Source organism: Heptranchias perlo, chromosome 16 (assembly GCF_035084215.1).
Source record: "Heptranchias perlo isolate sHepPer1 chromosome 16, sHepPer1.hap1, whole genome shotgun sequence".
NCBI lineage: Eukaryota > Metazoa > Chordata > Chondrichthyes > Hexanchiformes > Hexanchidae > Heptranchias > Heptranchias perlo.
This window is the reverse complement of record NC_090340.1, coordinates 39,955,062-39,971,237: the sequence shown is the minus strand read 5'-3', so window position 1 is coordinate 39,971,237 and position 16,176 is coordinate 39,955,062. Positions and strand designations below refer to the sequence as shown.

General features: G+C 38.1%; 1 protein-coding gene across 1 annotated transcript in view; it reads left to right on the top strand.

The window, feature by feature from the left end:
* LOC137333698 (PH domain leucine-rich repeat-containing protein phosphatase 2-like) overlaps positions 1 to 13,546 on the top strand; it is a 146,194-nt gene extending 132,648 nt beyond the window's left edge. Inside the window, exons 18-19 of the mRNA XM_067997996.1 lie at positions 3,496 to 3,727; positions 3,993 to 13,546. Of these exons, the coding sequence (XP_067854097.1) occupies positions 3,496 to 3,727; positions 3,993 to 5,165 (1,405 nt within the window). The 3' untranslated portion in view covers positions 5,166 to 13,546. The remainder of the gene's footprint in view (positions 1 to 3,495; positions 3,728 to 3,992) is intronic.
* Positions 13,547 to 16,176: the final 2,630 nt, after the last annotated feature.

Sequence of the window (16,176 nt, the reverse complement as noted above, 5' to 3'; positions counted from 1 at the left end):
GGCCGTGTTGATAGTGAGGAAGAAAGCTGTAGACTGCAGGAAGATATCAATGGACTGATCAGGTGGGCAGAAAAGTGGCAAATGGAATTCAATCCGGAGAAATGTGAGCTAATGCATTTGGGGTGGGCAAACAAGGCGAGGGAATACACAATAAATGGTAGAATACTGAGAAGTGTAGAGTGACCTTGAGGTGCATGTCCACAGATCCCTGAAGGGAGCAGGACAGGTAGTTTGGAAGACTAGTTCATGGAATGTATTCGAGACGGTTTCCTAGAGCAATACGTCATGGAACCAGCCAGGGAACAAGTTATTTTAGATCTTGTATTATGTAACGAGATAGGGTTAATTAGTAATCTCACAGTAAAAGAACCTCTGGGGAAGAGTGAGCATAATATGATAGAATTTCACATTAAGTTTGAAAGTAACATGCTTAAGTCAGAAACTAGAGTCTTAAACTTAAATAAAGCCAATTACATAGGTATGAGGGGCGAGTTGTCAAAGGTAGATTGGGAAAATAAATTAAAGGGTTTGACAGTTGAAAAGCAGTGGCAAACATTGAAAGAAATATTTCAGTATTCTCAACATTCCATTGAGAAATAAAAACTCGACTGGAAAAATGATCCACCCGTGGCTAACTAAAGAAGTTAAGGAGAGTATTAGATTGAAAGAAAAGGCCTATAATGTTGCCAAGAAAAGTAATAAGCCTGGGGATTGGGAGAGTTTTAGAAACCAACAAAGGACGACCAAAAAATTGATAAGAAGGGGGAAAATAGAACATGAAAGTAAACTAGCAAGAAATATAAAAACGGATTGAAAGAGCTTCTACAAGTATGTAAAAAGGAAGAGAATAGCAAAAGTAAACGTTGGTCCCTTAGATGCTGAGACAGGAGAAATTATAATGGGGAATCAGGAAATGGCAGATATTTTGTATCTGTCCTCACATTAATAGACACAAAGAGCATACCAAAAATAGTGGCGAACCAAGGGATAAATGAGAGTGAGGAACTTAAAACAATTAATATCACTAGAGAAAAAGTACTGGACAAACTAATGGGACTAAAAGCCGACAAATCCCCTGGACCTGATGGCCTACATCCTAGGGTTCTAAAAGAGGTGGCTGCAGAGATAGCGGATGCATTGGTTATGATCTTCCAAAATTCTGTAGATTCTGGAACGGTCCCAGTGGAGTGGAAAGTAGCAAATGTTACCCCGCTATTCAAGAAAGGAGGGAGAGAGAAAACAGGGAACTACAGGCCAGTTAGCCTGACATCGGTTGTCGGTTATATGCTGGAATCCAATATTAAGGAAGTGGTAACAAGGCACTTAGAAAATCGTAATTATGATTAGGCAGAGTCAACATGGTTTTATGAAAGGGAAATCATGTTTGACAAATTTATTAGAGTTTTTTGAGGATGTAACTAACCGGGTAGATAAAGGGGAACCAGTGGATGTAGTATATTTGGATTTTCAAAAGGCATTCGATAAGGTGCCGCATAAAAGGTTGTTACACAAGGTAAGGGCCCATGGGGTTGGGGGTAGTATATTAGCATGGATCGAGAATTGGTTCAAGGACAGAAAACGGAGAGTAGGGATAAGCGGGTCATTCCCAGGTTCGCAGGCTGTAACTAGTGCGGTGCCGCGTGGATCGGTGCTTGGGCCTCAGCTATTTACAATCTATATTGATGACTTAGATGAAGGGACCGAGTGTAATGTATTCAAGTTTGCTGACGATACAAAGCTAGGTGGGAAAGTAAGCTGTGAGGAGGACACAGAGTCTGCAAAGGGATATAGACAGGTTAAGTGAGTGGGCAAGAAGGTGGCAGATGGAGTATAATGTGGGGAAATGTGAGGTTATTCACTTCGGTAGGAAGAATAGAAAAACAGAATATTTTTTAAATGGTGAGAAGCTATTAAAAGTTGGTGTTCTGAGAGACTTGGGTGTCCTCGTACAAGAAACATAAAAAGTTAGTATGCAAGTACAGCAGGCAATTAGGAAAGCAAATGACATGTTGGCCTTTATTGCAAGGAAGTTGGAGTACAAGAGTAAGGAAGTCTTACTACAGTTTTACAGGGCTTTGGTGAGACCTCACCTGGAGTACTGCGCACAGTTGTGGTCTCCTTATCTAAGGAAGGATATACTTGCCTTGGTGGCAGTACAATGAAGGATCTCTAGATTAATTCTGGGATGAGAGGGTTGTCCTATGAGAGGTTGAGTAGAATGAGCCTATTCTCTCGAGTTTGGAAGAATGAGAGGTGATCTCATTGAAACATATAAGATTATTAGGGGGCATGACAGAGTAGATGCTGAGATTGTTTCCCCTGGCTAGACAGTCTAGAACTACGGGCAGGATAAGGGATCGGCCATTCAAGACTGAGATGAGGAGGAATTTCTTCACGCAGAAGGTTGTGAATCTTTGGAATTCTCTACCCCAGAGGGCTCTGGATGCTGAAATATATGCTATGGGCTGAGATGTATAGATTTTTGGACTCTAGAGGAATCAAGGGAAATGGGGATCAAGCGGGAAAGTGGAGTTGAGATCAAAGATCAGCCATGATCTGATTGAATGGCGGGGCAGATTCGAGGGGCCTTATGGCCTACTCCTGCTTCTATTTCTTATATTCTTGTAAGGTGATTAAGAAGGCATACAGGATACTTTCCTTTATTAGCTGAGGCATAGAATATAAGAGCAAGGAGGTTATGCTAGAACTGTATAAAACACTAGGCCACAGCTAAACTACTGCTGTTCTGGTCACCACATTACAGGAAAGCTGTGATTGCATTAGAGAGGATGCAGAGGATATTGCCAGGACTGGAGAATTTTAGCTATAAAGAAAGATTGGATAGGCTGGGGTTGTTTTCTTTGGAACAGTGGAGGCTGAGGGGAGATTTAATTGAGGTGTATAAAATTATGAGGGGCCTAGATACAGTGGATAGGAAGGACCTATTTCCCTTAGCAGAGAGGCCAATAACCAGGGGGCATAGAGGTAAAGTAAATGGTGGTAGAATTAGAGGAGAGTTGAAGAGAAATTTTTTCACCCAGAGGGTGGTGGGGGTCTTGAACTCACTGCCTGAAAGGGTGGTAGAGGCAGAAACCCTCATCACATTTAAAAAGTACTTGGATATGCACTCGAAGTGCCATAGCCTACAAGGCTACTGACCAAGAGCTGGAAAGTGGGATTAGGCTGGATAGCTCTTTTTCAGCCAGCATAGACACAGTGGGCCGAATGGCGGCCTCCTGTGCCATAAATTTCTATGATTCTCTAATGTCTCATTATTTCTGTATTGATTTTAATTTTATGCTTATTTCATTTTGATTTTTTTTCTTTCTAGATATATTTACCTAATTAGGATATTATTGTATCTCATAACTAAATAACTAATGTATCACTGAGCCAAAAGCTACATTCATACCATTTTGTTTTACGAAAGGAGATCTATCGCAGAATTAGTGCAGTTGTCCTAGTAACACTTTATTTACCTTCTTTGTTTTTAAGAAAACTGGGAATGGTGGGACAGAAGTTGGGCTCTTCGACTGTGTTGTGTCACATTCGCCATGATCCCAGTGACCATAGCAGCTACTTCACTCTTACGGTGGCCAACGTGGGCAATAGCCAAGTGGTGTTATGTAGAGATGGACAGCCACTGCCACTTTCAAAAGTATTCTGTGTTGAGCAATGTGTTGAGGAACTGGAAAGAGTGAAACAACAAAAAGCCATTATAACTGAGGTAGGCTCCAGCATTTCACTCGTTCTTAGCCTGCGACAATTAATTTACTGATGCAGATACCCATGTGTTAATGTTGGAATCGGTATAACATATTTGAATGCTTCTATCCAAAATGTTGTATTATATGATTCTGTACAGTACAAAAACAGTGCTGCAATATTTATGCAGTTTTTAATCTCCCATGAATTGTGCTGTATATTCTGCTATCTTGTTTTATTAATAGTAAAAATTCTGTACCTAACGTATATTTATTTATTTTCCTTAGGACAATAAAGTAAATGGTGTTACTTGTTGTACACGTCTGTTGGGCTGCACTTACCTCTTCCCATGGGTCCTTCCAAGACCCCATGTTCACACTATATCACTTACTGCTCAGGATGAATTCCTTATCTTGGGCAACAAGACGCTCTGGGAAAATTTGTCCTATGCTGAGGCAATAGAAGCTGTTCGGAATGTGCCTGATCCTTTAGCTGCAGCCAAGAAACTTTGCACACTTGCACAGAGCTACGGTTGCCATGACAATGTTGCGGCTGTGGTGGTGTACATGAATATTGGGGAAGATAACTGCACATGTGAGATGCATGGAGTCCCATTACCTAGTCCAGGTGTGTTTGCCCCACCTGTTAACATGATAGTAAAAGATAGTGCCCACTATTCTGTCACCCCATCATCTAGTAGTGGTATAGCATCTGAATTTAACAGCGAGATGTCTGCTTCTGAAGTGAGCAGTGAGGTGGGATCTACAGCATCAGACGAGCAGCCAGCCACAAGCCTGGAAGCTGGTACAGTCCCTCGTTCCGAACGCCGTTGCAGCCTCCATCCAAGCTCTTCCACTAGTGTTTTCCAGCGGCAACTTTCCAGTGCAACATTCTCCAGCACCCACTCAGACAATGGCCTTGATAGTGATGATGACCAACCAGTGGAAGGGGTAATCTCTAATGGCAGCAAACTGGAAGTAGAGGTGGACATCCATTGTTTCCAGTTCAAAGTTCCAGGAAACACCACAACTTCACAAGCTCGTGATGAGGGATTGTTTGTTAATATGTCTGAGGATGACAGTCCAGGGACTTACTTGAAAGTACAGAGACAAAATGGTATGAATAGTGGGTCATTGTTAACAATTAACAAGGAAGGAAGTGATCTGAAGAAGTCCTCGTCTGCATCAAACCTACAGGGTAAGAAATTTTCAAATGGATCTGTGGTCCCTCTTGAAAAAAGTCACAATATTATTGAAGTGGCTACAGAGGCACCAAAGAAGAAATGTGGATATTTTGCAGCACCTGCACAGCCAGACCCAGAGGACCAGTTAATTGTGCCACCAGACCTGGAAGAGGAGGTGAAAGAGCAAATGAAACAGCATCAGGATCCTGTTTCAGAAGCTGAATCTGAGAGAGACAATAGATTTACCCAACAGGAGGTCTATGACACAGCACTGTAGCACAGACTTCTGGCAATGGAATGTCTACTATTCATACATTGTCAAAATGAGGGTTAGGATAGTACTATATTAGATATCTCTTGTACAAAAGATAATCACATCAACTCTAAAGAATATTATTTAAATTGTACATAAATTAAAATAGATTTCAAGATGCTTCAGCATATGTCAGAAATCAAAATCTACTGTATGGTGTTGGCATTGAACTAATGAGTCTTTTAAGTTACCTTGTGATGGTTTTTGTTTTTCATTTTTAAATTAAAGCTGCATTATCCTTTTCTAGACATGAACAAGGTGTATTTAAAAATGGTAAAAGCTGTATGGCATCCAATTTTACATACTGTTGCCTGTGTAAAATGTTTACAAAGCTTTTTCAGTTGAATGGACTGCATCTAAGTAAGTACATTTGACAGTTTAAAAAGAATGGCAGCATTTCCATGTAGGTGAGTACAATTTCACAGTATCCAGTGGTTTCAAGTTTTTTGCACTTTTGTGAGAAGGGTTAGGTCTCTCCATCTCTGGTAGATAAAATTGTCCTTTGACCTATAATCAAGCAGCCTAAAATCTCTTTATTTTTAAATCAGTAATCCAAGAAGCAAAGTGACCGCAAAATGTCTTAGATTTTTTTTGAGACTGTTCATTTATGATATCAGTCAGATTTGCATGGCTATGCATGCTTTATTTACAATCTTTGCTGCTAAGCACTCCAAATAGCTGGGTGTCTAATAGGTTTGCCCCCACTTTCAGCAACACAACCTTTTCAAACATCCTTGTTTTAGAAAGATGATCTCAAAGTTTGTAAAATTAGATTTTAAGTTAAAGCACTGTGATACTGCAGCTTTAAATTTAAAAATTGCAGACTTGTTGCAGATTCAGAGAAGGTACTAAGTGAAGGCTGCCTTCAGACGGTGTTGTATTATATAAAAGCTGTTGCAGGTGTCTGTCTTTATGTTGCATTGAGTCATTCTGGCTTTTACTTGTGCTCACAAATTTCCTGGATAAATACCCTCTGAATTGTAGATAGAGAACTTGGCTATTTCATACTTAATTTGCATGTTTATAAAAACATTGTTTTCTGGAATTTGTTTTCCATAGTTATGTCCGGGAAGCTGTAGGTCTGCTCAGAGGATTAGACACATGTGCTTTGTCTATTTAAGGAAATCGTTAATGACTGCTGAAATATATTTGATTAGTTTGTAGGAGGGAGGAAATTGATGAGCATTGGTCCTTGCAAAGAAAATGCTGAGGCATGTAAGCTTTGTCTGCTTGAAATGGGTTCAAACAAATGCATATATTTAAAAATGCTGAGCTAGGGAGATGTGCAAATTTTTGACAACAGGATTTACTATATTTTAAAAGTATTTAAATCAAACATATTATCTGTAAATTCTAAATGCAGCAGTTTAATTCTGTTTGACCAATATTAGATTTCAGATTCAGTATATCTATTATGGGTAATGGAAATGAACATTTGTTCAGGCACTATTTCATTTCTAATGCATTTGTCAATATCTTCATTTTTATTGGTTGCCGGGGAGGATATGTAATAGCAGCATCTACCCTCGTGGAGAACAGCTGCCGCTGCTAGGTGCTTCCCACTGATCATGACTAAGATTGTGAGCATGGCATTAGTGAATCTCGGGTGCAAACTTGTGTCCTCCCATCCATATTTGCTTTAAACAAAAAGTATAATTTGAATAGGTAACTTCGGATTTTTTTTTGTACTATTTTCCCGTTCAAGACTCTTGTACCAGTCATCATCTATTCCCCAGCCTCTGTTGCTCTTGGACTGGCAATTAATATACATACGAAAGCAGCATGAGCTAAATTATGCACCTTTTGCCCCTCCCTTGGATCAGTTGTATACAGAGTGCCCGGCCAAGAGCGCACATATCAAAGTTTGGAATTGACACAGAACTGAATACTGCCACAATGTGGTACTGTTGATTACTACAGTAGTATCAACAGAACTAAACTAAATTCTGTTTTTAATTTCAATTTGGTTGTGTTGTGAAGCTGGCAGGAATACTTGATTTGGAATCTTAAGGGTCACCTGCAGTTAGGTTAATGTTAATGAAATGGCAGAGAGCCATGAGTGAATTGGAGTTAGAATTACTTTGGGTTTAGGCTAGAATGAATGGAACTGGTGCATGGGGCCTACAGAGAACACTCTGGAATGGTCAGAACAGATGAGAATGTGCAAAGGAAAGCTAAGGTGAACAAAATCAATATGAAATCTGCTGACTACTTAAAGTGCTCAGAAATTACAATGCCAAAATAGCTAATCTCTGTAGAGGGAAGAGGTAGGCATGGCTGAACTTGATCAGAATAAAGTAGGATCATCAGATCAGAAAGGGAAAGTTGCAGAATGATTTACTCAGAATGAATGATGACATTGGCCAAAATTCACTGATTCTTGAGTTTTCATGATCAGCCTAGGTAAAGGTAGAAGTCCCACAGTTAAAGAGAATTTGTCAACATATTCATTTTAGTATCACTCAAGATTTAAACGGAGGGCTAAAAATATTTTTTTAAAATCACTATCAGCTATATCCCTGATTCAGAGTTGGATTTTCCTGTAGTTAGCCAAGTACTGTCACCCTTAGTGATGAGTGCTAGTGAGGACTCATAAATGGATGAAGTATTATTTATGTGCAAAGATTTAACCAGAGCACCATGCTACCACCTTTCTGGTGACCTGCCAACATTCTCACTGTGCCAAAAATTCCAATGAAACATGAAAGGATGGGCAGTATTGCAGCGCCTGCTTAATTGCTGTTGTTCTCAATATAATAGTAACAGGAAACCAGGCTGAACAGAATGGCATCCCTGCTGTTGTTCTGACTGCTGCTTTGTTTTTCTTTATAGTTTACAATTTGTAGATAACTATCAAGCAATGTATTTTTTAGAAATGTTTTAGAATAAGTATGGTGGACAAAGGGGTCTGGGCTGTGTATGTATGAGAATGGAGACTGAAGAACTCTTGAATGATTTGGCCCAGCAGTTTGCATTATACAAATTGTTATGGGAATTTAGTTTTAGTGAGACTTGTAAAAATTCAACACTCAGTGGTCAGCTCATGGCATGGTGTTGGAATAGCAGGAAAGGATTATAAGGAGTTTGGTAAATGTATGGCCTCCTCAGCATACAGGGAGATTATAAATTCAGTATTGCACCTCTTTTTTTCCTCCCCCTAACCCCCAAGAACCAACCTCAAGACATGGAATGCTAAAAGAAACTCCAATGGCTGTTGGAATGAGTCAGGGAAGCAAATGTTACCCAATGACTGTGCACAAATGTGCCTCCTGGTATAGCACTACCCATGCAGACCATTAAAGTTCCAGATTTGATCCCAGGTGTATGCTGACTAAATTGATTTAAATTAGGCTGGTGGGTGGGTTGTTACATTTAGCCTCAGTGTCCTAAGCTAAGAAAAATTGTCCTGGGGTTCCCACTTCTGATCACCATCCAACCACCCTTGCTGTCATATGGCGACAGAATCTGGTTTGGTTGTGATGACGCCTTGCCCTGCCCCCAGAGTCAAATCACACAAACTCATACATGAAGAACAGCCATTTGAACAAGGTATTGGAGGACTACAGGCAAATGGAACGGTATTCCACCATATTGCATCATCTGCAGAAGAAAAATGGTAAGATAACATTTGAGAAAAAGAAATTGAAGGGAGGAGAAGAACTTGAAGCTTGTGCATGTAGTTACGATACTTTATATCTACCTTTTGTTGATTTAAATTTGCACAATGTGTCTAATTCCATGAGTCTGTCTGTAGCAAATATGAGGCATTTGGACCAAATCAAATGGATGTAGTTGGCTTAAAAAAAACTTTGGAAATGGCCCTGCTGTACAAAATACAGCAGTGCGATAACACAATTTGGAGTTGAATATCTTCTGGCAATGATGTGACATTGCAGGCAGGGGCATAGATATTAATCCAAGATCTTGTAAATGAACAAGTAAATGCCACCCACTAAATCTTTATTCCAAATCTTTCTTGGTAATGAATTTTGTTCTTCATTGCTGAATGTGAGCACTGAGATTTTTCTTAAGTAGATATTACATATAGGACTGCTGGCACTGAATGATGTATCTAGCATGACCCTTGACCTGTGCAGGATATGACTCTGTCTGGCATGTGGTGAACTTTCTGGGTACTATTGGGTATGGAATAATTTAAATGTATTTGTATAAAAGATAAAGTATTTTATTTAATGGTTTAGGTAGACATGATTTAAGGAAATGCATTTAATTTGAGGTTCGCTGGAAAAACCACTAAAACTTCAACTGATCCCTTCAGTTGTAATTTTCTTGTAACTATATTTTATCCATCTATCCACAGTAATTACAAATAAGAGAAATCTGTACACGTACAAATATTTTCACGTGCACGGTGCAGTAAGTTTGGTGTTTTTGTTGAGTCTTAAATATACAGAGAGTAGTTCTGATGACATCAGAAAGACTGTAGCCTGAAGTATTTCACAGTACCATGGACACATAGTATCAAAACCTTCTTTTCAAAAATGCCCCATTATAATAAGTAGGTAGAAACAAAACCTTTAGCACTGATTTGTAAAACAAACTAAACAAACAATGATTAATTTTAAGAGTATAATGAAACAGCATATCCCAAAATTCACTGTAAATACTAAGTGCACAAATGTAATGAAATTTCTAATTTTTTATGCAGCAAATCCTATTGTATCAGATGACTGATTTGTACATATTGCAGCATATTCATATGAATGACACTGAAGATGTTGATTATAATTATATATTGATTATTGATTTATAAGGTACAGTATTAAATAGTATATCATACAAGCAAACTTTCTCCTGCACAAAAAAGGCAGGGAGGCTGTCATTCACAATTTAAAAATAAGCAGATATTCCTTTATTGTACTGTAAGGTTGAAAGGTTGAAATGGTACAATGGCACTGGAATTCAGTAAAGGACTAATGATTTCAAAGTGTATTCTTTTTGTCATTCGAACAACTTTTAGGTTGGGAGAAAGCCTCATTCATTTTGAGGCTTTGTTCAGCAATATTGGCTCCAACGGCAATTATTTTAACCTTTGTTCCTTCATGATGACTTTACCTGAACTTGATAAGATATTTCTCCAATCCAGATCTTGTAAAATTTAAATTAGGTTCATGTTGTCAATCAGATTTTTAGTTCCACTCTTACCTGGATACTGATTTGGAAAAATTGCCTTCAGAGTATTGTGCATGTAAAAATTGAGTGAAAAATGTGCAAAATGAAAAGTTTGATTTTGCAGAGAAGGATCAAAGGTTGAGAAATAGCCTTTGTCCTGTCCTAATTTTCACTGTGTGATGCACCATTCTGCTTGATCAAATTTTCTGTACAAACTGTGAAAGGAAAAACAAATAACTCCTAGGAGTGGTGAAATTAATTGTGACTTAGTCACACAAATTTACTAATCTTCTCTGAGAGAATGTCGCCAATTCAAAAGCATTTTATTGTAAATACAGCAGCACTTTCCTTGATCTTAATAACTGTTGAAACATTTTCATTAAAAAGCGCTTTTTTTGTTGACCTGTATATTTCTGGTTTTAAAAAAAATTGAAATTGGCAGTACCTTGGTGAACTTTTCCAGTTAAGACAATCAAATTGGATAAGAGTATGATCTACCTTTACAAGGAAGACTTCTCAAGATTATTTCTGATGGGATTACATCGCTCTTCAGTCTATACTTTATAGATATCCCAATCTAAAGTAATGCTGAAATAATTACCCATTAAATTATATCCTTTGTAAGCTCAGTTTTTTTAATGATATTTTATGTTCTGATGAAGTTTTGTGAAGTTTGGTGACTTTGTCTAGCTCCCTGAGGGTAGAGTTGTGTTGTAATCTGGAGGATAGAAATGTTACTAGTTCCAAAGTAAATGAGAGGGACTGCATTTTGGGGGCATAGACAATGGCACCACCAATAATTAACCTAGAAATACCAAGGACCAAAAGTTGATTAGTGGAAAATTCCATCATGTAGCACATTAACAGTCCAAATAATTTGGGGTGGAAATTCAATATTCTGGAAAGTAAATCATTTTATAATTTCTGATTTGTTTAAAACAACTCCTTGCAAATATTCAGTAGTTTAATGAGCTTTTTTTTAAATAACCGATTTAGTCTTCTCAAAATTGAATGCCAAGCTCTTGCAACAGTGTACATTTCTATATTTTGCAAAAATGGAACAGAAGTCTCCGATTTCCATTTCTTAAATAAAATGTCTCCCACAAAGAATGCTGAAAATGTGTAGAGCAAAAATGTATTATCTGAAGGAGCCAACAAAAGTGAGATTTTTTTAAAGATTAAATTAACTCTTTGGAAAAATGTGTTTTTCTCCTGAACTTTTCTTTTACACTAAGTACATTTCAAATGAACGTCTCGAACGAAACTGAAGGTTCCAGGTAATTATAAAGTCTTTCAGGCAGAGCATTCCTGTAAGGAGGAAACTTAAAGGTGCTTGTAATTGACTGATTTTTGATGAACAACAAGAGTAGTGATGCAAATTTTGTAAATTAACTTTATTGCAGGTACAAAACAACTAGAAATTATATTAGTGTAAATGAAATAGCTGTAACCAGATGTTAAATTTACTTTTTTTTTATTATTTCACTGTACTTCACTGATGCCTTTAACCCACCCACCTGATTTTGCTGTACCTTTGTGTTCTGATGCTGTGGAGGAAGTTTATCAACTGGTGCTTTTACTACGTTAAAGGCGCTATATAAATGCAAGTTGTTGTTGTGGTACCATCACCAGCAATGTACATTAAACATGTGCTATGCTCACTGGAGCTTTAAATGGGAAGTCAGAGTCACTAAGTACCTCAGAGCAGTCAAAGTTAGATATATCTGGCTTGAAAGTATCTTTGGATCATGTTAGTGGCATTAAATGTGATATTTGGTCTAACTTTTTTAATTGGGGGTTTTCCTAGTAAAACACTAGGAAAACATTGTACATAGCAGCAACTTCACTATAAAAGATTTTCTGTTGTGATTTTGTTGTAAATGGTTTGTAGTATAATGGAGATGTCACCACAGTTCATTGGTTCTCATCAGCTTTAGGCTGATGGGGTTACAGATTTTTACGTTTTTGGCAATAAGTTTCACTCCATTTTTTTCTTTTTATTTCATAGAAATTTACAGGGAAAATTGGGATGGGGAAGAGATTTTGTAGAATGACTTTCAGAACCAACATTTCTTGATGTTTGTTCAATAAAAAGTGAAGTATGCCTCACATAAATAGGTTTCAGGAATTGTTTTGATTGCAAATTGCACCTGTTTAGCTGTTGCCCGTTTTAATATACATATCCATTTTAAAACATTCCTTTTTTGTTGAGCCACTTTCTTCCTTGTATTTCTTCCCATTATTACTCAATATGTGTGTGTATATATCCCCCCTTCACCTTGAAACGGGTCGGAGAATTCTTTAACTTAACCCTTTGCTGACTGACACCATCCTGAGGATTCAGATTTGATTTTTGAATTATTAAAGAATATAAATGTTCATTTAGAAACTACTGGTTTTAATCTTTTAAAATATCTGGCAGTTACATTTAAAATATTTAGCAGTTACACAGCATTGTATTCCAGATAGTTTCATATGGGGACTGTTCCAATTTGTTTACTTTTCCTGAGTTTAAAAATGATTGTCATTAAGCAAGCCAACTAGTATCAATAATGTGTCTTACACTTGGCAATTGCAGACAGTAGTAATGTTTTTGTTCAGTTATTAGTTAGTGGATACTGATGAACATTTTGTAAAATCAAGTCGATAATGATTCAACAACAACTACTTATATTTATATAATGCTTTTAACGTAGGAAAACATCCCAAGGCGTAATTGGACAAAATGGACACCAAGCCAAAGAGAAAGATATTGGGAGGGATGACCAAAAGATTGGTTAAAGAGATAGATTTTAAGGAGGAATTAAAAGGTGGCAATGGAGGGGTTTAAGAAGGGAATTCAGAGTGGAGGACCTATATGGCTGCTAATGTTGGGGTAAAGGGGGAGTACATGAGGCCAGAGTTGGATGAACAGAGACTTCTGAGAGGGTTGAAGAGGATAATGGGGAGGGGAAATAGACCACATTCACATTCACAGAGGTTTGTAATTTGTGACTTTGATTAGGGCTGTTTCAGTGCTGTGGTGGACGTAAGCCTGATAGGAGGGATTCAAACATGGAGTTAAGGGAAAGATGGGCATGGATTTGGGAGGTGACAAGAAGTTCAAGGATTTTGGAGAGTAGAAGGAAGTTGGAGATAGGGCGATATTTTGTAAGGATAGATGGATCACAGGAGGGTTTTTATGAGAAGGGTTTGATAGCAGTGGTTCTGAAAGTGGGGGGGGGGGGGGGGGGGGGGGGGAGTAGTACCTGAAGAGGGAACTACTTATAACGTAAGCTAGCATGAGACCCAGGAAGAGAATTTGAGTGGTCAGCAGTTTAGCAGAATAAGGGTCAAGGAAGCAGAAGATGGATCTCATGCATAAGATAAGCACGGAGAGGGCATGAGGGGAGATGGAAGAGAAACTAGAGAAAAACATGGATTTACGGCTAGAGTAGGGGGAGGTTTGATTTGGTGGGCAAGGAAAAGGGGCTGAAACCTGAAGAGACAACTGAACATCTGGTCTCAATCTTGTCAAAGAAGTCCATGATCTCCTTGCACTTGTTGGAGGGGGAGGAAGCAGTGAAGAGAGCTTAAGGAAATGGTTGATACCAGAGAAGAAAAGCCAGGGGTTATCTTTGAGTGATATTAATGTTATTGTTCAAGTTTTAAATATAAATTTAACTAAATTACTAAGATTTTGATGTAGTTGAACGTGTTAATCTCTTGAATTGTCAACAAAATTGGTTTGCACATCCCTACTCAAAACACAAATTTATGCAGTGTACAGCATCATGCTCATTTACTTTTGACCCTGTAGAGATCAGGAAAGTACCATGTTCAGTTGCTAGTTTGTACTGAGTTGGCCATTCTCAGCTGAAGCAACCTGTATATTTGGGCTATGGAGAGGGGGAAAAAAATGACCAGGGTTCCTACTCCTGGGCACTATCCACTAAGCCTGGCTGGAAATTGCACATGTGCGGTCATCTGTCGGGGACTGGACAGGCTCATTTGTGTTATCTAACTTTCCTTCTACACCCCTCCTCCCCCACACTTCCCATGATAGAATAATCTACTGACTCTCACTGTCCACACTCACATGAATAGTTGCCATTTTAGGCATGGTACCAGAGAGCTGTTGGTGTGCATGCAATCATACTGCCTTCAGGAGAGGAAGAAAATAATATATTAAACAAATTAGTCCACAGCTGGTGCAATTTTCATGGTGCAACATTCAAAAATGTTGTACTATTGATTGTGTTTGTTTAAAAGGAAACAATGACTAAACTGCAGAAAACTTGTAGAAACACCAATAACTATAACATAACCCAAAAAACAAATGATAGTTTCTCCTTCTAGGTTAAAGCCTTGTTTATCCAAAACATTGGAATAGATATTACTTAAAATGTTTGTTTTCATCATTATCAGTCTACAAGACACTTTATGCCTGGAGTACAAAAACGTTTTCGGTTCCACAGGATCATCAGTTTTCAGAATTGTAAACTTCTACATTACTTAGGTTTCCATTTCTAAGTTGTGAAGTTCCTACTTTTTAATGTAATCTGTCAAGCGCTAAAGCTTACCACTGAATGGATTTCAATATGTCATTCAAGCTGCTTCATTCGAATGCCGCTATCACTGTGCTGCACTGAATAGAGCTCGTGGACCACCATCTCTTTTAGTCACTACTTTTGGAACAGCAGTTTAAATACTCTCATTCATTTATTTTTACAGGTTCAGTGCAGCATAAGTTGAGGTGATTTTATTTTCCACATTGTTTGTATTTTATTTATTTGTATAGTGCTAAATGTACCAGATACGTTTTAGGGATTTTTTTGTAGGAGACAACCAATACTAGATTTCATGACAAAAATATTTTCCTTCATTGTCTTCAGTACAACTTGCCTTGATGTGACTATTATCCTGGAAACTTACACTAGTGGGGCATGCATTTAATGTTACTGTGAACTTATAATTTATGTAATTTTAATTCATGCAGTGGTCATATTGCACATGGTTCAATCAGGACTGAAGTATATAAAATATTTTAATGTATATGTATTTTAGCATGCAAAATTGTGCATAAAATATAATTAAATCCTGTTCTGTTATTACTTAGTGTACTTTGTTTCTCCGTGCACATCATTGTACAGGTCTGAGGCACTTTGGAGAACTGAATCCTGGATTTATGAGGATCAGTGATTCCCTTAGTTACCAGAATATGTTTCTTAAAGATGCTGCTATAGATTCTGGAGGATCCATCTGTATTTTTGATTATCTGTTCAAGCCAAAGTAGCAATAAAGATTTATACTGCATACAACATGTGGGTATGAAATTTTATTCAACTTAAATTAGGAGTTAGGTGTCAAGAGTGGTGCCAGACTTGTACAGATTTCCTCATGTTGCCATCTGAAATTAAATTCTAGTCTACTAATTTCTCCCTGTGCCCTCCCAGGCCACAAAACTCCCCTATTTTTCTCCCAACGCAAATCTACAATCCCATTCAGTTGAGTACGGGTACCCTGCTCCAAGGCTTCTACCAATGTTATCCTTCAGCAGTTTAGGACCAGTAACTTAGCGATGAGGGAGGAGGATTTTTAACTTCACTGCCAGGACAGTAACCTAGAGTAGCAGGTCACCTACCTGTTATACAACCTGCCTGATTTTTGTTCCATTGAAATCAATGGTAAAGGTTGTTCTTGGCTGCTGTATTTTGACCAATTAGGATCTAGCCTTTTTGTACCATCAGGAATTGGCCATTACCAGCCCTCCAAGCCTGTGAACTAATTGATAATTGAAGCATCCAAGTTTTCAAGCTTCAGGGGAGGAGAGTATGGGGGGGGAGGGGATATGAGGAGGTCT